We start from the raw sequence: 27,625 nt of genomic DNA, 5'->3' as shown, positions 1-27,625 counted from the left end.
ATATAAATCCAATGCCTCATTCAGAGCAATTTACCCCATGTATGCTTAAATGTGAATTGACAGTCTAATTACAAGAAATAAAAAACAGCTGTAGGAAACAAAGTATAAACATAATTTTATATAAGTATAGGGACTGAAACAATTTATGTTTAATCATACCTCGTTAATTTCCGTTTCCTTTTGGCAGCCGTAGTCATTGCCATGTAGGATGGCACTATGCTTGGTACGGGCATAGAATGTTTAGTTGAGAATGAAGAAGGGTCAACCCTGTACAATAGATAGTGAAAAATAAAAAGTAATTTTGACCTATACTATGCAGAAAAAAAAGGGCAGACACTTCCATAATTAGAACACCATTTGCTATTAAAAAATAAAGAAAAACATTTTTCTGTACCTCCCTTTCTTGCCCTGGGGCTTACTTTTTTCTTTTTTTTATATCATCGGTAGGGTTGCTATTTGAGAGATTTCTGTATTCCCAGCAGCATAGAAAAGTGAAAGTATTTTTCTTCCCATGTTTAGATTAAGTGTTAATTATACAAAGGAAGTGAGAAAGGTATATTTGCCTGGCTGACAAGCGAACAACCATACCTTAGACATAATACTGTATGTATCAGAATAAAATGAGGTTTGCTAAACATCAACACAAACTGTAGCACTTCTTTCAGTGAAGATATTAATGAATAATAAACTTGGTAATCCTCTGATTATGGCTATTATTTAACTTTGGAGTATGAAGAGTAAACTAAATACAACTTAAGGTCTCTCCTAGCCTAGTAAGAATTAACTGACTTAAGATACCAAATTTAAGACTAACATGTTGCATTCGTGGATTAACACTTGGAGGGAAAGATAAATTAAGATTCAATGACAGTAAAATACCGACTTTTGTAATCAAGAAAGTATACTTCATTTGTCAAACAGTCCTCAAATATATCTAAAGAAGAAAGCTAATACTTTAAAAACTATGTAAAACAACAAGAAGAAAGAATTAGCAAATATTCTTTTTTTGTACCTTTGTAAAATATTATTATTGTTTGGCAGTGATTCTTGTTCAGGCAATTCACTCTTCAAGCTTCCGGTGTCTTCACATATAGTAAATGTAGAGTCCAAATCTTCTTCTCCACATTCTGTTCTCTTGCTAAGAGGATTATCTACTTCATATAACATTTTTAGAGCATTATCACTGTTTGTTTTGGAGCTGATGGCCTGAAAACTTGTAGCATGTGATGATGGTCTCATTAAGGTCACAGTAGATGGATTTTGAAAAGTTTTTCTATAGTCTTCTGGAGAATATACAATAGGTTGAAGTTCTTTGCTGAGAGAATCATTGAGCTGCATACTTTCAGAAAGTGTAGACTTTAGGGTATGTTTTGCTATCAAGGGAGAAGGCATTAGTTTTCTCCGAGTCCTTTTTGGTGGAGGAATTTTAAGCAGATTAGATTCACTTGAAGATGTGCCTGTTCAACCAAATTTAAAAAAGCTCAGTAATGTTTCCAAAATTGTTTACCAATAACTCCATCAATTAAAAAAAGAAAACACTAATAATGAAGTACATTTCCTGTTAATTGATAAAAATTAAAAAAAAATAAGGTGGAAAGAAAAAAAGTAGTTTATTGCTAATAACTAAAGGTTTTCTAAAGGAATTCTGTAACAGTAAATAAATAATAAATTGCTAATGTCACTATTAATTTATAGATATAGCCATTTTGAGATATTAGGTATTTATGGAAACAAATTTCCAACCATTTCTAACAAAACTCACAAGCAATTTCTTAGCTTTCATGTTTGATTTGGGTTTAAGATATAGAAAAAAGGATTAAACATTTGTAGAGGGAGAGATCAGAAACTTCTATTGTAAAATACCACCAATTTGTTACTAAATGAGTGGAAGTTTAGCCTGATTAATAGAATGACAGTAACCAATAATGTCCCAAGAGGATGAAAGAATTGTACCTCTTATTATTTCAGGTGTGGTAATTAATTAAACATTCCAGTTGATTGATTTATCTATTGTATCACATATGATCCATAAGCCTACAAGGAATTAGATTTAATACCAAAAATAAATGAACATAATTTCATTTCTTTTTGAAGACTTTATTAGAGTGTTCTTTCTTTGATCCTCACCACCCTGCAAAAGCAAGTCTCTCAAATGTCAAGAAGTCACCAAGTTTAATGGTCTTTCCTCACACCTATTATACAACTTGTGTAGATATTCAAAATGATCTCTACTACTCCTTAAAGCCTCTGTTACCCTGTCTCCACTTTTACCTTTGTCCAGTAATGTATACATTTCCCTAAAGAGAGTCATACTTGACCCTCTTAAAGTCTTTTTACTCTACACTCTTACTTCTAATTATCCTTTTGCCACTACCTTCTCAGTCACCTGGGCCTCAGATAGCTACAGATTTTTACCTTTTCCTTTTCCTTTGCTTTTCCCTACTGTTCGCACCTCTATTCCACTTTCAGTTAAAACGTAATTCCTGATTATGCTGTTTTTCTGATTAAAGAGTTTTAGTAATCTTTAAACAGAAACATAATATTCCGAGATTTTCAATGGGGGAATTTTTATTCCTTGGTCCAAAGTAAAGAAGCAAATTGTTTCACCTGAACTTAAGTGTGAATTTCCACAATACCAGACATGCTTAAATATTTAAGTATACCTCTCAAATGCCTTTTATTAATGCAGAAAACAATAAACTGACTACATTGATCAGCACCAGTGTGCTTGCTTATCTTATATTTCTTAACTTTTTTTCTGCTTTCCCTATTTAATTCTGGCAAACTTTACAGTGCCTGACATAAAATGCCTTGCTTGGAATGTATTGCCCAAGGAAGAAAATATAATGTGTATTTCCACTCATATTTTCTAATCATGAAGGAAAATTCCCAGTTGATTTTATAGGGGTATTACTATATAAGGCTAACTTAAACAACATTTACAACTGAAGTAAAATAGGTACTATATATATTTCAATGAAGCAATTAAAATTTTCAGCTAAGTTAGAGAATACACTTATAGCGATCACCAGTAGCACATGCATTATTCTTATATGTTAGCAGACAATAGGCTGTGCTATGGCTAGGTTGACAATTACCCTCTAGGAAACACAATTTAAAAACAGGAAGAAAAATATAATCTCTGTTCTACTAAGGAATTTTACTTTTCTGAGAACTAGATAAATGAGATCCAGATCTTAAAATAATTTTCCACTCCCTTTAACATGACATTTGTCAAATTTTCCATTACCAGATATTTTTATACTAATGCTGCAGTATAAAGACAGTTACTTTTCTCCACTGTGCTGCTACCACCAATTTGGTGGCTATTAATAGCTAGAAGATTAACTTCTTTTCCCATGAGAGGCAGCAGGGGTATAGAGGATAGAAAACTATATCAAGGATAGAGAACTGAATTGGGAGTCAGGAGACTTGGATTCTATTTCTGGCTCCACCAACAATTCACTGAGTGACCTTGGGCAACTCACATAAGCAATGTGGGTATTAATACCCTTAGAATAAAGGGGATACCACCCTTTCATGTATAGGGAATTTTCTAGGATTAAATAATAGCTATAAAACACTTAAGGATCAAGGAAAGGCTCTAGAAATATAAATATCCTTCAACTGTTAGCATTATCACTGTCACAGGGAAAGCTGGAATTTACTTTCTAACATTCCATCTGTAACTAACTCAAAGTTTTCTCTAAAACAATATATTTTAAACAATATTTCACTTTCAGTTTATCAGTATATCAAATTTATCAAGCTGATAATAAATTATAATATAAACCAAAGGTACTGTTAAAGCAGGCATGTGTAAGTATTATTTGAAAATGCAGATTTCATAACAACATTGTAAAAGTAAGAACACAATGGAACAATCTCAAGGAATAATGATTATCCAGATTCACTATTTATCTTGTACATGTCTAGAGGACAATCTCTGGTGTGGCGACTGGACAAATTTCTATGACAGTGTACTACTTTTTCCTACTGCTAGTAAAGAACATGAAAACAGCGGTCCTCCCACAAGACACTGAAGACATATCCAGTGTTTGGGATAATCTAAATATACACCCAATATCAAATTTTTGACATGATCGTAACAAATGATGATTCGAGTAACAATTTGTTAGTGAAAGGACTAGTAATGTCGTAATTATATATCTTTAGCCATAATTCTGCACACCTGGCAGGATATCATATGCTGAAGGAGAAACAGGGGGACACAGCAGTCAATGTGGATTCATGTTTTTGTTTTATTTATTCTTCTGGAAGAAGATATGTTACAGGCACATAGCACGTATGAAATGCAAATCTAGAGGGTTCTTTTCTTTTCAGACCCTCAATTATTAAATGCAGATCAAATAATAATAAGACAGCAGAAGGCAGATGGTCAGTTCGGGACTACCTAGGCTGACTAGTTGCTAAGAAAGGTTCAGGAGATGATCAGAAGCAAACACAAGACGTAATGGCTTAAATAAAAATTGAGCAGACAGTTCATTGTAACTGTAACTATAAAGGAATAACAAGTTCACTTACCAATGAAAGCTAAAAGAACACAATAAACAACTGGCATGTCACTTTGAATCTGATTTCAAGGATATACAAATACAATTATAAAATAATTATTTTCCTTTAGCCAGGTAACGGAGTACTTTATGAGGGTATGCCAACTGGAGAGTGCTGGGTTAGGGTTTTGTTGATTTTAAGAGGCTATACGAATTACTGGACATGTTAGGTATAATGAAAGAGATTTGCTGTACTTTTCCATTAGAGGAAAAGGTGTACAGTAACTTTCCAGAAAAGCAGGCTTGGGGCAGTTGTACATGTTCCCCCTGATGCAGCCTGGGAAAATACTAACAAGATTCCATAATTCTTGTGCCCACAGAATGGAAGTGATAAAGAAACCTGGAAGCTGATTAATTCCTTTAGAAAGTTCCCATAAGATGAGAAAAGGAATCAGGTAGCTGCATGTTCAGAACAAGTGATCCAACAGATGACCATGAATGAAATATCCTAGCAACGGGGGTGCTACACAGGAAGGGATAGGAATTAAAAATGCATTCTTATAAGTAAGGCTCTCATAAACTGGGAGGGAAGAGACTGGCAGCCACTTGGGAGGAGAGCAGGACTTTTCTTTAGGGTCTGTCTATCTAGGGACTAAGTTCATCATATACTTGAATATAGGAGGTGGTGAATGGCACTGTATCTTATGGTTTCTGAATAATATTTCTATTTCTAGACCATCTCTTAAACTTTAACTCCCAAACATGTTGCAGGTGTACTGCATTGTTACTGCCCTGAAATGGTTATGACTTATTGAATGTAAATGAATACGACTTGTTGAAATTCATGTCAAAATAATACCAACAAACATAAAGCCAGGACATTAAAAAGAAAGTCACTACTACTATTTTAAGTCTAGGATACAGGTTTGTTTTAATTATTTATGAAAGAAAAAAAGCTGTAGACAGTTATGGTACAAGAGCAACAATCAAAGAATTCACCTGTGTAAACAATTCACTGTATGTTCATCCATCCAGTATTAAGCACCTGCCACGTTCCAAACCTTTTCTAGGTATTGGGAATACAGCAGCAAACAAGACAGTTAAAATCTTACATTTTTGAGAGGAGAAGGAAGATTGACAAATAAATAAAATGCATCAAGATAATGATAAATGAGCTGCAAAAACTAAGACAGAGAAATGGAGTAGAGAGTGATAGGAGATAACAGGAGTGTTAATTATGATGATCAGGGAAGGGTAAGGATGAGATACATAACCTGGGACTTGAAAGACTATGAAGGAGCCAGAGACACAAAGATCCGGGGAAAGAGAAAGAAAAAATAGTAAATGCAAAGTCCCAATGGCAACAAATTTGTTGAGCTCAAAGAAAGGAGAAAAGGCTTAGTGTGTTGAAGGGTAGTTAGTGAGAGTGGAATTGAAAAGAGGCTAGAGAGATCGAAAGGGGACAGTTTATTTAGGGCTTATGGACAAGTTAAAGGTCTGGATTTTATTACAAGTACAAAATCTGTGGAGGATTTTCAGCACAGATATGATGTGATCTGATTTATGTTTAAAAAAAGATTGCTTTGCCTGCTGTGTGGAGAATAGAGTATGAACGGGCAAGAGATAATGAGAGCTTGGACTAGAGTGGTAGCAGTAGAGATGAAGAGATGTGGGAAGGATGTTTTAATCAAATAACCAGATAAAAATTACAGAAACTAAATTTGGAACAAATTTAATGACACAAATAAGTATGATTAGCTGCATGACAATAATGCATAAACCTATGGAGTTCAGATGTATGAACAGTATACATTAATTTTATACGAATCAACATAAATTGACAGCTTTCTGTGAAACCATGAACCACATGAACAATTACAGAACAGTTCAAAAGATTCTAAATGTCAGTCTCCCAAATGTGGCATTCTCCTGTTTCTGATAACCTCTTCCCAGACCCCCACCTGTCAGCCTAGAGGTCCTGTCCTCTATACAGGAATCTTTTCTCCAGCCTCTCTAGTTTGGATGGTCATGGGCTTGAGGCAGCAGAAATGCTCTGGTATTTTAGGATGTGATTTCTTATTCAGAGATGATAAGTATTATTATCATGCTGAGATAGGGAAAAGGAAAGAAGGGGAGTGAGACTAAGAAGAAAATGACACTATAACAAGGGCGGCTCCTAGGAAGTTGTACCAAGGGCAATGGGAGAGGAAGAATTAAAGTTAAGAGAATGATGTGGAAAGGGTACCGCATTTTCTCTATAAATTCATTGCCAGACACCCCAAACAACCAAAGCAGATTTATCTTCAGTTCCTGTCATAGATATATTGTGATTTTAGACACAAGGACTCATTGTCCCTGCAACTTGATATCCTGTTAATTACTGCATTCAATTCTTTTAAAAGGAACCAATGCCTTAAATGCATGTTTAGTGAAAATAAGCTTGAAAATGCAAAACACAGTCCTGTAATGAATGACTTTCGATCAAAGAACACATGATATTAGATGTTTTCTGTTTTGATAGGGGAGGAAGCAAGAAAGGAATTGAACACTTGTGACAAATTTCTCACTAGTAAAACCAGCACTTGGTTGTCTTCCTCTTGCATGTCTTACTTTGGAAACATACTTAGTATAAAAAGGGACATGAAGGATAATCTTGCAAAAGACACCCAATTTTAACCAAGACAGTAACTTGAGTAGAGGCCATCTACCTCCCTATACAGAATTCCTTCAAAATGACCAATATGATAAAAATACGAGAACACTTACACTAATATTGGTAATTAGGGAAGAGTACCACCTGCATACCAGAATATTAGACTTCCTGACAGATATTGTGTAGCTAGGACTGGAATAAAGGAAGGGTGAAAAATAACTTGTAGTATTTTCCATGCTTCATCCCTTGGTGCTGTCCCTGGGAGTGAAGTAAAAAAAAAGACATTGGCAGAATGTCACTAAAGTCTCTTAAATTAGGTGAGGGGGTAGGTGGAACAGGGGCAAGAAGTGTGTGACAGATAAGTGAAGTAGAAGAGAAGCCATTTCAAATCCTACACACAAAAGAACAGATAGGGAAAAGAATGGAAAAATATGAGCAGGGTCTTAGGGAACTTAATGATAACATGAAGTACATGAACATATGTGTTATGGGTGTCCCAGAAAAAGAAGAGAACGGAAAAGGGGCAGAAAGAATAATACAAGAAATAATCACTGAAAATTTCCCATTGCTTAAGAAAGACATATAAATTTCAGATTCAGAGGTACAGCATATCCCAAATAGAATAGATCCCAGTAGACCTACTCCAAGACAATTACTGATCAGATTGTTAAATGTCAAAGACAAAGAGGGAATTCCGAAAGCAGCAAAAGTGATCCATCACATACAAGGGATGCTCGATAAGACTATGTAAACATTTCTCCACAGAGAGAATGGAGGTGAGAAGGTAGTGTTATGATACATTTAAGATACTGAAAACTGCCAACCAAGATTTCCATATCTGGCAAAACTGTCTTTCAAAAATAAGGGAGAGATTAAACTATTTTCAGACAGACACCGAGCGAGTTTGTGAATAAGAGATCTGTGCTTCAAGAAATACTAAGGGGAGTGCTACAAGCTGGTATGAAAGACAGGAGAGAGAGGTTAGAAGAGTATAGAAATTAAGATTATTAAGAAAGGTAAAAGGAGAGAGAAAAAATAAGATATGAAATATAAAAAGCAAAAGACAAAATGGTAGAAGAAAGTATTGCCCTTATAGTAATAACACGAAATGTTACTAGAATAAACTCTCCAATAAAAATACATAGACTGGAAGAATGGATTAAAAAACAAGACCCATCTATATGCTGTCTACAAGAAATTCACTTTAGAAATAAGGGCAAAAATAGGCTGAAAGTGTAAGGCTGGAAAAAGATATATCACGGAAACAACAACCAGAAACAAACAGCAGTAGGTATATTAATATCAGACAAATTAGATTCAAATGTAAAACAATTAAAAGGGACAAAGAAGGAAACTATATATTAATAAAAAGAACAATTCATCAAGAAAACATAACAATCATAAATATTTATGCACCGAGCCAGAGTGCCCCCAAAATACATGTGGCAAACACTGACAACACTGAAGGGAGAAGTAGATACTTCTACAATAATAGTTGGAGACTTCAATACACTGCTCTCATCAATGTATAGAACATCTAGACAGAGGATCAATAAGGAAACAGAGATGTTGAATTGTACGATAAATGAAGTAGACTTGACAGACATTTATATAACACTACCCCCTACAACAGCAGGATACACGTATTTCTCAAGTGCTCATGGACCATTCTCTAGGACAGACCACAAGTTGGGTCACAAAGCAAGTCTCAACATATTTTAAAAAATTGATATTATACAAAACACCTTCTTGGATCATAATGGAATGAAGCTGGAAATCAATAACAGGCACAAGGTTGGAAAATTCAAAAATATATGGAGGTTAAATAACACACTCTTAGACAAACTGGGTAAAGGAAGAAATTACAAGAGAAATTAGTAAATACCTTGAGGTAAATGAAAATGAAAACAACATATCAAAACTTATGGGATGCAGCAAAGGCGGTTCTGAGAGGGAAATTTATTGCCTTAAATGCCTATATTAAAAGAGAAGAAAGAGGAAAAATTGAGTAACTAACTGGTCACCTGGAAGAACTAGAGAAAGAAATTAACCTAATCCTAAAGCAAACAGAAGGAAAGAAATAACAATGATTAGAGCATAAATAAATGAAATTGAGAACACGAAAACAATAGAGACAATCAACAAAACCAGAAGTTGACTCTTTGAGAAAATAAATAAAATTGATGGACCCGTAGCTAGGCTAACAAACAAAACACAAAAACAAAACCAAAAACAAACAAACAAAACAAAAAACAAAACAAAACACCAAGAGTGGATGCAAATAAACACAATCAGAAATGGGAAAGAGGACATAACTCCTATCCCTGCAAAAATAAAGGAGATAATGAGAGGATACTTTGAGCAACTATATGCTAATAAACTAGACAGCTTAGAGGAAATGGGTAACTTCCTAGAAAAGCATGAAGAGCTAACACTGACTCAAGAAGAAACAGATGACCTCAACAAACCAATCACAAATAAAGAGATTGAGTCAGTCATCAAAAAGCTCCCAGAAAAGAAAAGCTCAGGCCACACGGCTTTACATGTGAATTCTACCAAGCATTCAAGAAAGAATACCAATCCTGCTCAAACTCTTCAAAAAAACTGAAGAGGAAGGAAAGCCACCTAACTCATTCTATGAAGCCAGAATCACTCTAATACTAAAGTCAGACAAAGGTCCTTCAACAAAAGAAAATTATAGACCATCTCTTTAATGAATATAGATGCAAAAATTCTCAAAAAAATACTTATAAATCGAATCCAGCAGCACATTAAAAGAACTGTACACCATGACCAAGTGGGATTTATTCCAGGTATGCAAGATTGGTTGAACACAAGAAAATCAATTAATGTAATATACCACATTAATAAATCAAAGCAGAAGAACCACATGATCATCTCTATCAATGCAGAAAAGGCATCTGACAAAGATCAGGAACAAGACAGAGATGCTGACTGTCACCACTATTATTCAACATTGTGCTGGAAGTTCTAGCTAGAGCAATTAGGCAAGAAAAAGAAATAAAAGACATTCAAATTGGAGAGGAAGAAGTAAAACTTTCACTGTTTGCAGATGACATGATCCTCCGTGGAAATCCGGAAAAATATATAGCAAAGCTACTAGAGGTAATCAACGAATACAGCAAAGTAGCAGGCTACAAGTCCAACATGCAAAAATCAGTAGTGACCCTATACACAAGTAATGAGCAACAGGAGGAGGAAATCAAGAAAAAAATCCCATTAAAAATAGCCACCAAAAGAATCAAGCATTTAGGAATAAACTTAACCAAGGCCACAAAAGACCTATACACAGAAAATTAAAAGAAACTGTTAAAAGAAATCAAACAGGACCTTAAAAAATGGAAGAACATACGTGTTCATGGATTGGAAGACTAAACATAGTTAAGATATCAATTCCACCTAAAAGAAATCAAACAGGACCTTAAAAAATGGAAGAACATACGTGTTCATGGATTGGAAGACTAAACATAGTTAAGATATCAATTCCACCTAAAGTGGTCTATAGATTCAATGCAATACCAACTAAAATCCCAATAACTTACTTTGCAGAATAGAAAAGCTAATAAATTTACTTGGAAGGGGAGGGTGCCACAAATAGCCAAAAATATCTTGAGAAAGAGGAACAAAGGGGGAAGTCTCACACTGCCTGACGTTGAAGCATACTACAAAGCTACAGTGGTCAAACAGAATGGTACTGGCATAAAGATATACTGACCAGTGGAACTGAATTGACTATTCAGCAAGAGATCCAGTCATCTATGGACAACTGATCTTTGATAAGGCAGGCAAGCCAAAGCAACTGGGACAGAGCAGCTTCTTGAATAAATGGTGTCTGGAGAACTGGATATCCACGTGGAAAAGAATCAAAGAGGACTCCTCTCTCACACCTTATACAAAAATTAACTAGATATGGATCAAAGACCTAAACATTAGTCCTAAGACCATAAGACTTTTAGAAGAAAATGCAGGGCAATATCTTAAAGATCTTGTGATAGGAGGTGGTTTCCTAGAACTTACACCCAAAGCACAAGCAATGAAAGAAAAAATAGATAAATGGGATCTCCTAAAAATTAAACACTTTTGTATATCAAAGAACTTTGTCAGAAAAGGAAAAAGGCAGCCTACACAATGGGAGATAATATTTGGAAACCACATATCAGATAAGGGTTTAATATCCAGAATATGTAAAGTGATCCTACAATTCAACCACAGAGAGACAAGCAACCCAATTAAAAAATGGGCAAAAGACATGGATAGACACTTTTCTGAAGAGGAAATACAAATGGCTCAAAAACATATGAAAAGACGTTCAACTTCACTGACTATTAGGGAAATGCAAATCAAAATCACAATGAGATATCATATCACACCTACTAGAATAGCCAATATGAAAAAAAAAAAAAAAACCCTGAAAATTACAACTGCTGGAGAGGATGTGGAGAAAGAGGCACACTTATTCACTGTTGGTGGGAATGCAGAATGGTGCAGCCACTCTGGAAGGCAGTGTGGCAGTTCCTCAGGAAGCTAAGTATAGAATTGCCATATGATCCAGCAATTTAATTACTAGGTATATACTCAGAGGAACTGAAAGCTAAGACATGAATGGACATTTGTAAACCAATGTTTTTAGCAGCATTATTCATGATTGCAAAGAGATGGAAACAGCCCTAAATGTCCATCAACAGATGAGTGGATAAACAAACTGTGGCATAAACACACGATGGAATATTATGCAGCTGTAAGACAGAACAAAGTCATGGAACATATAATAAGGTGGATGAACCCTGACAACGTTATGCTGAGTGAAGTTAGCCAGAAATAAAAGGACAAACACTTTGTGGTCTCACTAATATGAACTAATATTAGTGAGCAAACTCTGAAAGTCAAAAGCTGAGAATACATGTTATGAGGAGACAGAAAAAGGGTAGATATCAGGCATTTGATGCCGAAGGAGCACAGATGTTCAACAGGATTGATTGTATAAATCCAGAAATGGATAGCATAATCCTGTGTGATGGTACACAATATTGTAAGCACACTGAACAAAGAAGTATGTGAGTAACAGTGAAAGAGGAGTGTTAGGGGCAAGTATGACAGCAGAAGGAATGATAGACAGTAGGACAGGGATTGCAACCTAGTGAAACCAAGAGTGTTCAACGATGGTGACAAGATGTACAAATATAAAATTGTTGTTACATGTGAGAGAATAAATGAATGTCAATCTTGCAAGGTGTTGAGAAAGGGATGGTATTGGGGAAAAGTATAATCAAAGCAAACTGGAGTCTATGATTAACAGTAACATTGTAATATGCTCCCATTAAATGTGGCAAAGGCAATATTTCAAAGCTGAATGTCTATAAGAGGGGGTTATAAGGTAGAGTATGGAACTGTTAGTGGTGGTGGTGTTGTCTGACCTTATTATTATATTGTATTGTATGGTATTTTAATTTTTTAAATCTTTTCTATTATTCTTAAAAAAATTTTTTTTGAAGTAATGAATATGTTCAAGTGCTGATTGTGGTCATGAATGCACAAATATGTGATGATACTGTGAACAACTGATTGCACACTGTGGATGACTGTATGGTATGTGAATATATCTCCACAAAATTGCAGGGAAAAATTTAAACAGAGGGACAAAAGTGGTAGAGAAAACATGGAGAGAGGGATGTATCTATCTTACTGTTGGTGGGGAAGTAGATTGAAATAGCCTATCTGGAGGGCCGTGTGCTGGTTCCACAAGAAGCTAAGTATGTGGGTGCCACAGGGTCCTGCAACCTCATCATGGGGTATATACTTGGAAGTTCTGAGAGGAGGGACATGAATGGACATTTGCACACTGGTGTTTATGGTGGTAGTATTCATGATTTGCAATGGATAGAGGTGTCCAAAGGGTATATCGACTGATGAAGAGAATGGTGAACTGTGGTGTATGCATACAATAGAATGAGTAGCTGCAAGAAGGAATAGAGCTGTGACAGGCAACTAGGTGAATGGACCTTGAGGACAGGATTTTGAGTGAAGTACACCAGAAATGAAAAGACAAACATTATAATGCCTCACTAATATTGACTAACTATAATGTGTAAACTCGGAGAATTGAATCTTAGAGCACAGCTTATCAGGGGAATGCTTATTGTAATGGTCCCTAGATTGTCAGCTCTTACAGCAGTCACATCTATTCCTGAGTTGTAATGGTTATCTCTCAACTCTGAAATGCTGAGTATTTTTGTATAATCTGGTTGGTCACTTGAACTCTGGGTAATTGTGTGACACTGAAACTCAGAGCTAGAGCTTGGCAGCTATGAATGTCAGTATTACCTCATACAGCAACTGTTAAAAAAGCTGAAAAAAACTTCAGATCTCAATTAGAGATGTGAATGAAGTGGATCTGGTTAGGACTAAGGCAAATCAGACCAAAGAGTAAAGGATGATATTGACTGTGTTTTTAAACTTCAACTTCTGTGTGAGACCAAGGGAAGAGACGTTTATTTGGTGCAGGATCTATATTTCCTGTAGCACACTAAATAATTTCATTTGTACAGTCAGTTTATTCAAGCACTGTAATTACATGGAACTTTGAACAACACATGAGATCTGGTAGGTTTTTACAGGTTAGTGTGAAATTCCAACACATCCCAAAGTAAGCTGGGCACAGAATGACGATGTATATGTAGGGATCCCTGGGGAAGACTGTGGAAATGTTGGACTTCCCCACCTGGGTTGTTATTGGTGTTCTTGCAAACACTGAGCTCTGACAGTTTGGTAGGAGGAGCCCTTGATCTTGGGGCATGTCCTTGTGAAGCTTGTTGCTGCAAAGGAGAGGCTAAACCTACTTATAATTGTGCCTAAGAGTCTCCCCAAGGGAACCTCTTTGTTGCTCAGATGTGGCCCTCTCTCTCCCTTTCTAAGCCCACATGGCAGGTGAACTCACTGCCCTCCCCCCTAAGTGGAACTTGACTCCCAGGGGGTATAAATCTCCCTGGAACATGACTCCTGGGGATGAGCCTGGACACAGCATCATGGGATTGAGAAAATCTTCTTGACCAAAAGGAGGGAGTGAAATGAAACAAAGTTTCAGTGGCTGAGAGATTTCAAATGGATTGAGGGGTCTATCTCTATCTATCTATCTATCTATCTATCTATCTATCTATCTATCTATCTATCTACATCCCTTTTTAGTTTCTAATGTATTGGAAGAGCTAGAAGGAAATACCTGAAACTGTTAAACTGTAACCCAGTAGCCTTGATTCTTGAAAATGACTGCATAACTATGTAGCTTACAGGGTGTAACTGTGTGATTGTCAAAACCTTGTGGCTCACACTCCCTTTGTCAAGTGTATGGACAGATGAGTGGAAAAATGGGGACAAAGACTAAAAGAAAAATAGTAAGGGATGGGGGGATGGAATGTTTTGGGTGTTCTTTTTTTGTCATGTCACGTCACATTACATCACGTCATCTCATTTCATCATTTCATTTCATTATTTTATTTCATTTCATTGTTGCATTTCATTATTTCCTTTCCTTTCCTTTCATTTTATTTCATTTCTTTCAAGTAAGAAAAATGTTCAAAAGTTGATTTTGGTGATGAATGCACAACTATATGATGGTACTCTGAATAGTTGCTTGTACGCTGTGGATGACTGTAGGGTATGCGAATATACCTCAATAAAATTGTATTTAAAAAGTATAACTGAAACAAGCAAGGAAGTAATATGGAATGGAATAGGTAATCAAATTGAAGGACAGAATGAAAACTCTAGGCCTAGGGAAGGTAGGAAAGTCTTTCCATTATTTAGCTTCACTTTCCACTCCTCCTCACCTCACTCCTTTAACTCATGTTTTCAGAGCATATGTTAAAAAGGAAGGCTGGACAATTTCCTACCTAGAATTTTAAGAGGGGTAATAAAAATGTGAATCAATCAATCACCAAAAACATATGATTTAAGAGAGTGAGAAACGGACAAAATAAACATGAAGTCATGAGTCCTAAGAATGAAGGAAAATTCTTCAGGGAACAGGGAAACCACATGAAACCTGTATGTTAGCATGTCTTATTTTAATATGTTGAAAAGTTTGTGAAAATAATAGCAGAAATAAAAATAAAGTTTAGGATAGTAAGAACTCAGGGAGATAATGACATACTTTGAATAAGATACTTTTTAGTGTCCTGAAAAATTTCATCTTTAGTTATTATATTTCCTATATCTATCTTTATCCTTGCATTTAGATTCTATATGAAGACAAGGTATACTTTAATTTCTTCAAAGGTTTGTGAGAAATAGGCAATTAAACACAAGTGACATCACTTTAAGGACAGAGCAAAAGCTTTTCTATCACTATGTTCAAATTAACTGATACATATATCAGAAAAATATATTATTCTAAAGAAGTTTGGGAATGATCTGGGGAGAAATTGTTTATTGAAAAATAACTTTGATATCTTTATTTTTAAAGATCAAATTCATCTACTCTAAAATTCAAGATGATCTTTTTAGAATTTTTAATACCTTACATAGTCAAAAGCACATATTAATGAAGTAACAATATCATGCACCTGACTGCTATTTTAAGACTCATGATGCTTTTCTTAAAAACAACAATTTAGCAACAATGCATATGCAATGCTAGAGCTTTGCACTTTAGATTTACTGATAAACTCTTAATTTAGGGAAGAGGATGGAGAGAAGAGATAATATGAGAAAGTAAGAAAACTTTTCTCCGGAGACCAGGGAAAATACTGCACAGCATCTATGGAAGAATGGGACAAAGAGACTGAGAAACCGTGGTGAAAAACTCAATGGACAGAGGCTCCTACTGCCCATCCCCCACCCTCAAGCCAAGCAGCTTCAGGTCTGCTTGGTCCCTGCCTGGTAGGCTGCTGTGAGCTGGAGGGTCACAGAAGTCCTCCTCCCCAAGAAAAGGGGGACATAGTCCAGTACTGATCCAGCTATTGGCTGGCAAATTTAAACCTCTGGGTGCAGCTGCTTTGCCTCCTCCTGAACAGGCCAAATGCACCATTGTTTTGACCTGCATTAGAGGTGGAATTGCCTGAGGGTTAAAAATATTTTAACCTTGCAGCCTTCTTAGGGCTGGAAGGAATAAGTAGACAAAGAGCAGCATCTTCTGGGGGGACCAGGAAAGCGCACCTGTGGGGAGCTGAAAAACAGGTTTTTGGTGTCTTTCCTGACACTCTCCCCAAGGCCCTGGACTTGTTTTGGCTGGGAAATACTGACAAGCCAAATGTCAAAGAGCTTAACACAAAGCCAATCAACATAAAACTCTAGAAAATAGAGAGAAACCAGCCTACAGAACAATATCATCAAGAGAATCAGATGCCAAGATATCAGCAAAAAATTATAAGCCATGATAGGAAACAGGAAGATATGGCCCAGTCAAAGGAACAAATTAGAAAGTCAGAGGAAATACAGATTTTGGAATAATTAATCAAAGATGTCCAAACAAATCTAAATCAATTCAAGAAGAAGGAAAATATGGCTAAAGAGATAAAGGATATTAAGACAACACTGGATGAGCATACAGAAGAATGTGAAAGCATGCAGAGAAAAAATACAGAACTTATGGGAATGAAAGGTATAACAGATGAGATTAAAAATATGTCATAAGCATACAACAGCAGATCTGAACAGGCAGAAGAAAGGATCTGCAACTTAGAAGACAGGGCATCCAAATTTAACAGACAAAAAATAACAGATAGAGAAAAGAATGGGAAAATTGAGCAGGGTCTCAGGGAATTGAATGACAGCACAAAGCACTCAAACATATGCATCATAGGTGACCCAAAAGGGGAAGAGAAGAAAAAAATGGACAGAAAGAATATTTGAAGAAATAATGGCCAAGAACTTCTCAACTCTCATGAAAGACATAAAAATACATATCCAAGAAATGCAATGTACTCCAAAAGAACAAATCCTAATAGATTTTCCAAGACAGAAATTATTCAGACTGTCAACTGCTAAAGATAATTCTGAAAGCAGCAAAAGAAAAGCAATCCACCGCATAAAAGGAATGCTCAATAAGACTAAATAGTGATTTCTCATCAGAAAGCATGGAGGCAAGAAGGCAGTGGTATTATATATTATTTTACAGATAAACTCAAGCTGAGTGAGTTCGTTAACAAGAAATACGCCCTACAAGAAACGCTAATGGGAGTTCTGCAGGCTGAACAGATAAGACAGGAGAGAGAAGCTTGGAAGTAAGTGTAGAAATGAAGATTATCAGAAAGGATAACTAAAAGAGTAAAAGGAGAGACAAAAACAAGATATGACAAATAAAATACAAAGGATAAAATGGTTTAAGTAAGTACTGCCTTTACAGTAGTAAGACTGAATGTTAATGGATTAAAATTCCCACTCAGAAAGCACAGATTTGCAGAATGAATAAATAAGTATGATCCATCTATATGCTATCTACAAGAGACACACCTCCTTAGACCCAAGGACACATATAAGTTGAAGGTAAAGGGTTGGAAACACATATTCCACGGAAACAGTGAACAAAAAGAGCTGAGGTAGCTACACTAATGTCAGACAAAACAGCCTTTAAATGCAAAAATGTTACGAGAGACAAAGAAGGACACTATATATTAATAAAAGGGGCAATCTAATAAAAATAACAATCATAAATATTTATGAACATAACCAGGTGCCCCGAAATACATGAGACAAACACTGGCAAAACTTGAGAGTAATAGATACCTCTACAATAAGAGTTGGAAACTTCAATACACCATTCTCATCAATAAATAGAACATTTAGACAGAGGATCAATAAGGAAACAGACAAGTTGAATAATATGATAAATGAATGAGACCTAACAGACATATGTAGAAGACTGCACCCCCAAACAACAGGATCTACATTTTTCTCAAGTGCTCATGGATCATTCTCTAGGATAGATCATATGTTGGGTCAAAAAACAAGTCTCAATAAATTTTAAAAGACTGAAATTATACATAGCACTCTCTGATTATAATGGAATGAAGCTGGAAATAAATAACAGGAGAGCTGGAAAATTCACAAATATATGGAGGTTAAAAAACACTCTTAAACTATCAGTGGCTCAAAGAAGAAATTGTGAGACAAATTAGCAAATATCGAGATGAATGAAAATGAGAACATAACATATGGGAACAAAACATACGGGATGCAGCAGAGGAACTGCTGAGAAGGAAATTTATAGCCCTAAACACCTACATTAAAAAGGAAGAAAGAGCTATATTCAAAGACCCAATTGCCCACCTAGAGGAACTAGAAATAAACAGAAAACTAATCAAAAAGCAAGCAGAAGGAAAGAAATAACAAGATTAGAGCAAAAATAAATGAAAACTGATAAGACACACAAAAAACATTAATAGAATCAACAGAAGAAAAGTGATTCTTTGAGAAGATCAATAAAATTGACAAACCCTTAACTAGACTGACAAAGATAAGAGAGAAGATGCAAATAAGATCAGAAACAAGAGGGAGGACATTACTATTGACTCCACAGAAATAAAAAAGATCATAAGAGGATACTATGAACAACTGTATGCCAACAAATTTGACAACGTAGATGGAAATGAACAATTACCTGGAGAACCATGAACAACTTACATTGATTCTAAAAGAACTAGAAGACCTCAACAAATGAATTACATGTATAGAGACTGAAATAGTCATCAAAAACCTACCAAAAAAGAAAAGCCCAGGACCAGATGGCTTCACAGGAGAATTCTACCAATCATTCCAAGAATTAATACCAATCCTGCTCAAACTCTTCCAATGAATTGAAGAAGAAGGAACATCATTCTAGGAAGCCAACATCACTCTAGGAAGCCAACATCACTCAAATACCAAAGCCAACGTCATTCTAGGGAGCCAACATCACTCAAATACCAAAGCCAGATAAAGATATTACGGGAAAAGAAAATTACAGACCAATCTCTCTAATGAATATAGATACAAAAATCCTCAATAAAATACTTGCCATAAGGGAATGATACATCATGATTAAGTGGGTTTTATTTCAGGCATGCAAAGGTGGTCATTCAACAAAAGAAAATCAATTAATGTAATACACATGATCATACTGATTGAAGCAGAAAAGGCATTTGAAAAAATATAGCATCCTTTCTTGAAAAAAGCAGTTAGAAAAATAGGAATAGAAGGGAACTTCAACATGATAAATGGCATATATGAAAAACCCATAGCTAACATTTTACTCAGTGATGAAAGACTGAAAACTTTTCCTCTAAGATGTGGAATAAGACAAGGATGCCCACAGTCACCACTTGTACTCACCATTGTGCTCAAAGTTCTAGCTAGAACACTTAGACAAGAAAAAGAAATAAAAGGCATCCAAATCAGAAAGGAAAATGTTAAACTTTCACTATTTGCAGATAACATGATCCTTTATTTACAAAGTCCAGAAAAATCTACAACAAAGTTACCAGAGCTAATAAACAACTTCAGCAAAGTGGTGAGAAAAAAGAGCAATATGCAAAATCAGTAGTATTTCTTTACACTAGTAATGAGCAATCTGAGGAAATCAAATCGAGAAAAAAATTCCATTTACAATGGCAAGTGAAAAAATCAAGTATCTAAAAAAAATTTAGGCAAGGATGTAAAGGACTTGTACACAGAAAACTACAAAACACTGCAAAAAGAAATCAAAGACTTACATACATGAAGGACATACCGTGTTCATGGATTGGAAGACTAAAATCAATTCTACCCAAATTAATTTACAGAATCAAAACAATCCGAATCAAAATTCCAATGACCTACTTTGAAGAAATGAAAGTCAATCATTAATTTTATTTGGAAGGGTAAGGGGTCCTGAACAGCAAAAAAATCTTGAAAAAGAAGAACAAAGTTGAAGTTCTCACACTTCCTGATTTTCAAGCATATTACAAAGATACAGTGGTCAAAACAGCATGGTATAAGGAGTATGAGAGGATGAAGGTTTTATTTTTTATTTTTATTTCTTTTCTGGTGTAATGAAAATGTTCTAAATTTGATCATGGGGCTGTAAGCACAACCATGTGATGACACTGTGAACCAGTGATTGCATACTTTGGATGTTTTCTATGCTGTGTAAATATATAGCAATAAAATTGCATTAAGAAAAACACAGCAGAGTAGTGTCATAGAGACAGAAATACTGATCAATGGAGCTGAATTAAGAGTTCAGACATAAACCTTCAGATCTATGGTCAATTGATTTTTGACAAGGCTACTAACTCCCATGAACTGAGACAGAACAAACCCTTCAACAAATGATGCTGGGAAAACTGGATCTCCATATCCAATAAAAGAAAAGAGGACCCATATCTGACACCCTATGCAAAAAATAACTAAAAATGGATCAAAGACCTAAATATAAGAGCCGGTGCCATAAAACTCCTAGAAGAAAATGTAGCGAAGCATCTTCAGGATTTTACAGTAGACAGTGTTTTCCTAGACTTTCTACCCAAAGCACAAGCAACTCGAGAAAAAATAGATAAATGGAACTTCCTCAAAATTAAATTCTTTTGTGCTTCAAAGGACTTGTCATAAAGGTGAAAAGGCAGCCTACTCAATGGGAGAAAATATTTGGATAACACATGTCTGATAAGGACTCTTGATACCCAGAATATATAAAGACACTCTACAACTCAAACAATCCAATTAAAAATTGGGCACACACTTACATATTATCTAATTTAAAATATTTTATGAAGTAACCTTCATGACTATATTGATGAATTTAAAGGTAATGAAAGAGGCACCAATTAACAAAGAAAGACCTGTTACTGAGACTCCTTACCTTTTAAAGGTTTTGAAGAATTCAATGAGCTTGAAGAAAACTTAAGTTTTCAAGAGAAAAAAAAGTAGAAGTGATGGGTTATGTGACATTTGATTTTGTGGAAAAGAAAAGAAAAGAAAAGAAAATATTGTACAAGTCTTTTAAAGCATTAGGAAAGAATCAGTGTTAGCTACATAGGAAACTAAGCCATGAAGAAATTAGGCAATGATTAACTTCAGGAAAAACAAAAGTTTGCAAAAAAAAAAAAAAAAAAAAAGAACTATAATCACAGAATACTACTTGACTCAGCAGTAATAAATATTTACATCATCATTAGAACGTCACTATTGATATTAATTTAATGAAAAATTGTTAAGCATTTTTTTTTAATCATTTTATTGAGATATATTCACATACCACGCAGTCATACAAAACAAATCGTACTTTCGATTGTTTACAGTACCATTACATAGTTGTACATTCATCACCTAAATCAATCCCTGACACCTTCATTAGCACACACACACAAATAACAAGAATAATAATTAGAGTGAAAAAGAGCAATTGAAGTAAAAAAGAACACTGGGTACCTTTGTCTGTTTGTTTCCTTCCCCTATTTTTCTACTCATCCATCCATAAACTAGACAAAGTGGAGTGTGGTCCTTATGGCTTTCCCAATCCCATTGTCACCCCTCATAAGCTACATTTTTATACAACTGTCTTCGAGATTCATGGGTTCTGGGTTGTAGTTTGATAGTTTCAGGTATCCACCACCAGCTACCCCAATTCTTTAGAACCTAAAAAGGGTTGTCTAAAGTGTGCGTAAGAGTGCCCACCAGAGTGACCTCTCGGCTCGTTTTGGAATCTCTCTGCCACTGAAGCTTATTTCATTTCCTTTCACATCCCCCTTTTGGTCAAGAAGATGTTCTCCGTCCCACGATGCCGGGTCTACATTCCTCCCCGGGAGTCATATTCCACGTTGCCAGGGAGATTCACTCCCCTGGGTGTCTGATCCCACGTAGGGGGGAGGGCAGTGATTTCACCTTTCAAGTTGGCTTAGCCAAAGAGAGAGGGCCACATCTGAGCAACAAAGAGGCATTCAGGAGGAGACTCTTAGGCACAAATATAGGAAGGCCTAGCATCTCCTTTGCAGCAACCGTCTTCCCAAGGGTAAAACTTATGGTAGAGGGCTCAACCCATCAAACCACCAGTCCCCTATGTCTGTGGTCATGTTAGCAACCATGGAGGTGGGGTAGGCGAATACCCCTGCATTCTCCACAGGCTCCTCAAGGGGGCACTGCATCATTTTTTTTTTTCTTGATTTTCTTTCTTTCTTTTTTTTTTTTTAACTTTCCCTTCTTTTTTAAATCAACTGTATGAAAAAAAAAGTTAAAAAGAAAACCAACATACAATAAAAGAACATTTCAAAGAGACCATAACAAGGGAGTAAGAAAAAGACAACTAACCTAAGATAACTGCTTAACTTCCAACATGTTCCTACTTTACCCCAAGAAAGTTACATAATATAGCAACCTTTCTGTGAACTTGTTCCTACTATATCCATCAGAAATTAACAGACCACAGTCATTTCTGGGCATCCCCAGAACGTTAAAAAGCTTATCTGTTCTTCTTGGATTATTGTTCCCCCTTCCTTAATTACTCTCTACTGCTAGTTCCCCTACATTCTACATTATAAACCATTTGTTTTACATTTTTGAAAGTTCACATTAGTGGTAGCATATAATATTTCTCTTTTTGTGCCTGGCTTATTTCACTCAGCATTATGTCTTCAAGGTTCATCCATGTTGTCATATGTTTCACGAGATCGTTCCGTCTTACTGACGCGTAGTATTCCATCGTGTGTATATACCACATTTTATCCACTCATCTGTTGAAGGACATTTGGGTTGTTTCCATCTCTTGGCAATTGTGAATAATGCTGCTATGAACATTGGCGTGCAGATATCTGTTCGTGTCACTGCTTTCCGATCTTCCGGGTATATACCGAGAAGTGCAATCGCCGGATCGAATGGTAGCTCTATATCTAGTTTTCTAAGGAACTGCCAGACTGACTTCCAGAGTGGCTGAACCATTATACAGTCCCACCAACAGTGAATAAGAGTTCCAATTTTTCCACATCCCCTCCAGCATTTGTAGTTTCCTGTTTGTTTAATGGCAGCCATTCTAACCGGTGTTAGATGGTATCTCATTGTGGTTTTAATTTGCATCTCTCTAATAGCTAGTGAAGCTGAACATTTTTTCATGTGTTTCTTGGCCATTTGTATTTCCTCTTCAGAGAACTGTCTTTTCATATCTTTTGCCCATTTTATAATTGGGCTGTCTGTACTATTGTCATTGAGTTGTAGGATTTCTTTGTATATGCAAGATATCAGTCTTTTGTCAGATACATGGTTTCCAAAAATTTTTTCCCATTGAGTTGGCTGCCTCTTTACCTTTTTGAGAAATTCCTTTGAGGTGCAGAAACTTCTAAGCTTGAGGAGTTCCCATTTATCTATTTTCTCTTTTGTTGCTTGTGCTTTGGGTGTAAAGTCTAGGAAGTGGCCGCCTAATACAAGGTCCTGAAGATGTTTTCCTACATTATCTTCTAGGAGTTTTATGGTACTTTCTTTTATATTGAGATCTTTGGTCCATTTTGAGTTAATTTTTGTGTAGGGGGTGAGGTAGGGGTCCTCTTTCATTCTTTTGGATATGGATATCCAACTCTCCCAGCCCCATTTGTTGAAAAGACCATTATGGCTCAGTTCAGTGACTTTGGGGGCCTTATCAAAGATCAGTCGGCCATAGATCTGAGGGTCTATCTCTGAATTCTCAATTCGATTCCATTGATCTATATGTCTATCTTTGTGCCAGTACCATGCTGTTTTGGCAACTGTGGCTTTATGATAAGCTTCAAAGTCAGGGAGTGTAAGTCCTCCCACTTCGTTTTTCTTTTTTAGAGTGTCTTTAGCAATTCGAGGCATCTTCCCTTTCCAAATAAATTTGATAACTAGCTTTTCCAAGTCTGCAAAGTAGGTTGTTGGAATTTTGATTGGGATTGCATTGAATCTGTAGATGAGTTTGGGTAGAATTGACATCTTAATGACATTTAGCCTTCCTATCCATGAACATGGAATATTTTTCCATCTTTTAAGGTCCCCTTCTATTTCTTCTAGTAGAGTTATGTAGTTTTCTTTGTATAGGTCTTTTACATCTTTGGTTAAGTTTATTCCTAGGTACTTGATTTTTTTAGTTGCTATTGAAAATGGTATCTTTTTCTTGAGTGTCTCTTCAGTTTGTTCATTTCTAGCATATGGAAACATTACTGACTTATGTGCATTAATCTTGTATCCCGCTACTTTGCTAAATTTGTTTATTAGCTCTATTAGCTGTATCGTTGATTTCTCAGGGTTTTCTAGATATAAGATCATATCGTCTGCAAACAATGACAGTTTTACTTCTTCTTTTCCAATTTGGATGCCTTTTATTTCTTTGTCTTGCCGGATTGCCCTGGCTAGCACTTCCAGCACAATGTTGAATAACAGTGGTGACAGCGGGCATCCTTGTCTTGTTCCTGATCTTAGAGAGAAGGCTTTCAGTCTCTCACCATTGAGTACTATGCTGGCTGTGGGTTTTTCATATATGCTCTTTATCATGTTGAGGAAGTTTCCTTCAATTCCTACCTTTTGAAGTGTTTTTATCAAAAACGGATGTTGGATTTTGTCAAATGCTTTTTCAGCATCTATTGAGATGATCAATTGATTTTTCCCTTTCGAGTTTTTAATGTGTTGTAATACATTGATTGTTTTTCTTATGTTGAACCATCCTTGCATGCCTGGAATGAACCCCACTTGGTCATGGTGTATGATTTTTTTAATGTGTCTTTGGATTCGAATTGCAAGTATTTTGTTGAGGATTTTTGCATCTATATTCATTAGGGAGATTGGCCGGTAGTTTTCCTTTTTTGTAGCATCTTTGCCTGGTTTTGGTATTAGATTGATGTTAGCTTCATAAAATGAGTTAGGTAGTGTTCCATTTTCTTCAATGTTTTGAAAGAGTTTGAGTAAGATTGGTGTCAGTTCTTTCTGGAAAGTTTGGTAGAATTCCCCTGTGAAGCCATCTGGCCCTGGGCATTTATTTGTGGGGAGATTTTTGATGACTGATTGGATCTCTTTGCTTGTGATGGGTTGGTTGAGTTCTTCTATTTCTTCTCTGGTCAGTCTAGGTTGTTCATATGTTTCCAGGAAATTGTCAATTTCTTCTACATTGTCCAGTTTATTGCCATACAGTTGTTCATAATATCCTCTTATAATTTTTTTAATTTCTTCAGGATCTGCAGTTATGTCACCTTTTTCATTCATTATTTTGTTTATATGGGTCTTCTCTCTTTTTGATTTTGTCAGTCTAGCTAGGGGCTTGTCAATCTTGTTGATCTTCTCAAAGAACCAACTTTTGGTGATATTTATCCTCTCTATTGTTTTTTTGTTCTCTATGTCATTTATTTCTGCTTTAATCCTTGTTATTTCTTTTCTTCTACTTGGTTTAGGATTGGTTTGCTGTTCATTTTCTAGCTTCTTCAGTTGATCCATTAGTTCTTTGATTTTGGCTCTTTCTTCCTTTTTAATATATGCGTTTAGTGCTATAAATTTCCCCGTTAGCACTGCTTTTGCTGCATCCCATAGGTTTTGGTATGTTGTGTTCTCATTTTCGTTCGTCTCTATATATTTAGCAATTTCTCTTGCTATTTCTCCTTTAACCCACTGATTGTTTAGGAGTGTGTTGTTTAATCTCCAGGTATTTGTGAATTTTCTAAGTCTCTGATGGTTATTGACTTCTAATTGTATTCCATTGTGGTCAGAGAATGTGCTTTGAATAATTTCAATCTTTTTAAATTTATTGAGGCTTGTTTTATGTCCCAGCATATGATCTATTCTGGAGAAAGTTCCGTGAGCACTAGAAAAGTATGTGTATCCTGGTGATTTGGGATGTAATGTCCTGTAGATGTCTGTTAAATCTAATTCATTTATCAGATTGTTTAGGTTTTCAATTTCCTTATTGGTCTTCTGTCTGGTTGATCTATCTATAGGAGAGAGTGATGTGTTGAAGTCTCCCACAATTATTGTGGAAACATCAATTGCTTCCTTTAGTTTTGCCAGTGTTTCTCTCATGTATTTTGTGGCACCTTGATTGGGTGCATAGACATTTACGATTGTTATTTCTTCTTGCTGAATTGCCCCTTTTATTAGTACGTAGTGGCCTTCTTTGTCTCTCAAAACATCCCTGCATTTGAAGTCTATTTTATCTGAGATTAATATTGCTACACCTGCTTTCTTTTGGCTGTAGCTTGCATGAAATATTTTTTTCCATCCTTTCACTTTCAATTTCTTTGTGTCCCTATGTCTAAGATGAGTCTCTTGTATGCAACATATTGATGGTTCATTTTTTTTGATCCATTCTGCGAATCTATATCTTTTAATTGGGGAGTTTAATCCATTAACATTCAACGTTATAACCGTGAAGGCATTTCTTGAATCAGCCATCTTATCCTTTGGTTTATGTTTGCCATATTTTTCCCCTCTCTCTATTAATATCCTTTATTGTACCCATACCGAATCTCTTTAGTACTGAACCTTTCTCCAAGTCTCTCTGTTCTGTCTTTGTTTCTCTGTCTGTAGGGCTCCGTTGAGTATCTCCAGTAGGGCAGGTCTCTTGTTAGCAAATTCTCTCAGCATTTGTTTGTCTGTGAAAAATTTAAGCTCTCCCTCAAATTTGAAGGAGAGCTTTGCTGGATAAAGTATTCTTGGCTGGAAATTTTTCTCACTCAGAATTTTAAATATATCTTGCCACTGTCTTCTTGCCTCCATGGTGGCTGCTGAGTAGTCACTACTTACTCTTATGCTGTTTCCTTTGTATGTGGTGAATTGCTTTTCTCTTGCTGCTTTCAGAACTTGCTCCTTCTCTTCTGTGTTTGACAGTGTGATCAGTATATGTCTTGGAGTGGGTTTATTTGGATTTATTCTATTTGGAGTTCGCTGAGCATTTATGATTTGTGTATTTATGTTGTTTAGAAGATTTGGGAAGTTTTCCCCAACAATTTCTTTGAATACTCTTCCTAGACCTTTACCCTTTTCTTCCCCTTCTGGGACACCAATGAGTCTTATATTTGGACGTTTCATATTATCTATCATATCCCTGAGGTCCATTTCGATTTTTTCAATTTTTTTCCCCATTCTTTCTTTTATGCTTTCATTTTCCATTCTGTCATCTTCCAGGTCACTGATTCGTTGTTCAACTTCCTCTAGTCTTGTACTATGAGTGTCCAGAATCTTTTTAATTTGGTCAACAGTTTCTTTAATTTCCATAAGATCATCCATTTTTTTATTTAGTCTTGCAATGTCTTCTTTATGCTCTTCTAGAGTCTTCTTGATTTCCTTCATATCCCGTACTATGGTCTCATTGTTCATCTTTAGTTCTTTGAGTAGCTGCTCTAGGTGCTGTGTCTCTTCTGGTCTTTTGATTTGGGTGCTTGGGCTTGGGTTATCCATATCGTCTGGTTTTTTCATATGCTTTATAATTTTCTGTTGTTTTTGGCCTCGTGGCATTTGCTGAATTTGATAGGGTTCTTTTAGGGTTTGTAGACCTATTGAAGTC

The 27,625-nt window shown here is 35.8% G+C and overlaps 1 protein-coding gene across 1 annotated transcript in view; it reads right to left on the bottom strand.

The window, feature by feature from the left end:
- KIF18A (kinesin family member 18A) overlaps positions 1-27,625 on the bottom strand; it is a 94,155-nt gene that overhangs the window by 8,050 nt on the left and 58,480 nt on the right. The window contains exons 13-14 of the mRNA XM_037838504.1: positions 1,013-1,457; positions 160-267 (exon numbers count right to left, since the gene is read on the bottom strand). Of these exons, the coding sequence (XP_037694432.1) occupies positions 160-267; positions 1,013-1,457 (553 nt within the window). The remainder of the gene's footprint in view (positions 1-159; positions 268-1,012; positions 1,458-27,625) is intronic.

The sequence above is a fragment of the Choloepus didactylus genome, chromosome 6, assembly GCF_015220235.1.
Source record: "Choloepus didactylus isolate mChoDid1 chromosome 6, mChoDid1.pri, whole genome shotgun sequence".
Lineage (NCBI taxonomy): Eukaryota > Metazoa > Chordata > Mammalia > Pilosa > Megalonychidae > Choloepus > Choloepus didactylus.
Note: the sequence above shows the minus strand (reverse complement) of the source record. Positions and strands in the feature narration are given on the sequence as shown.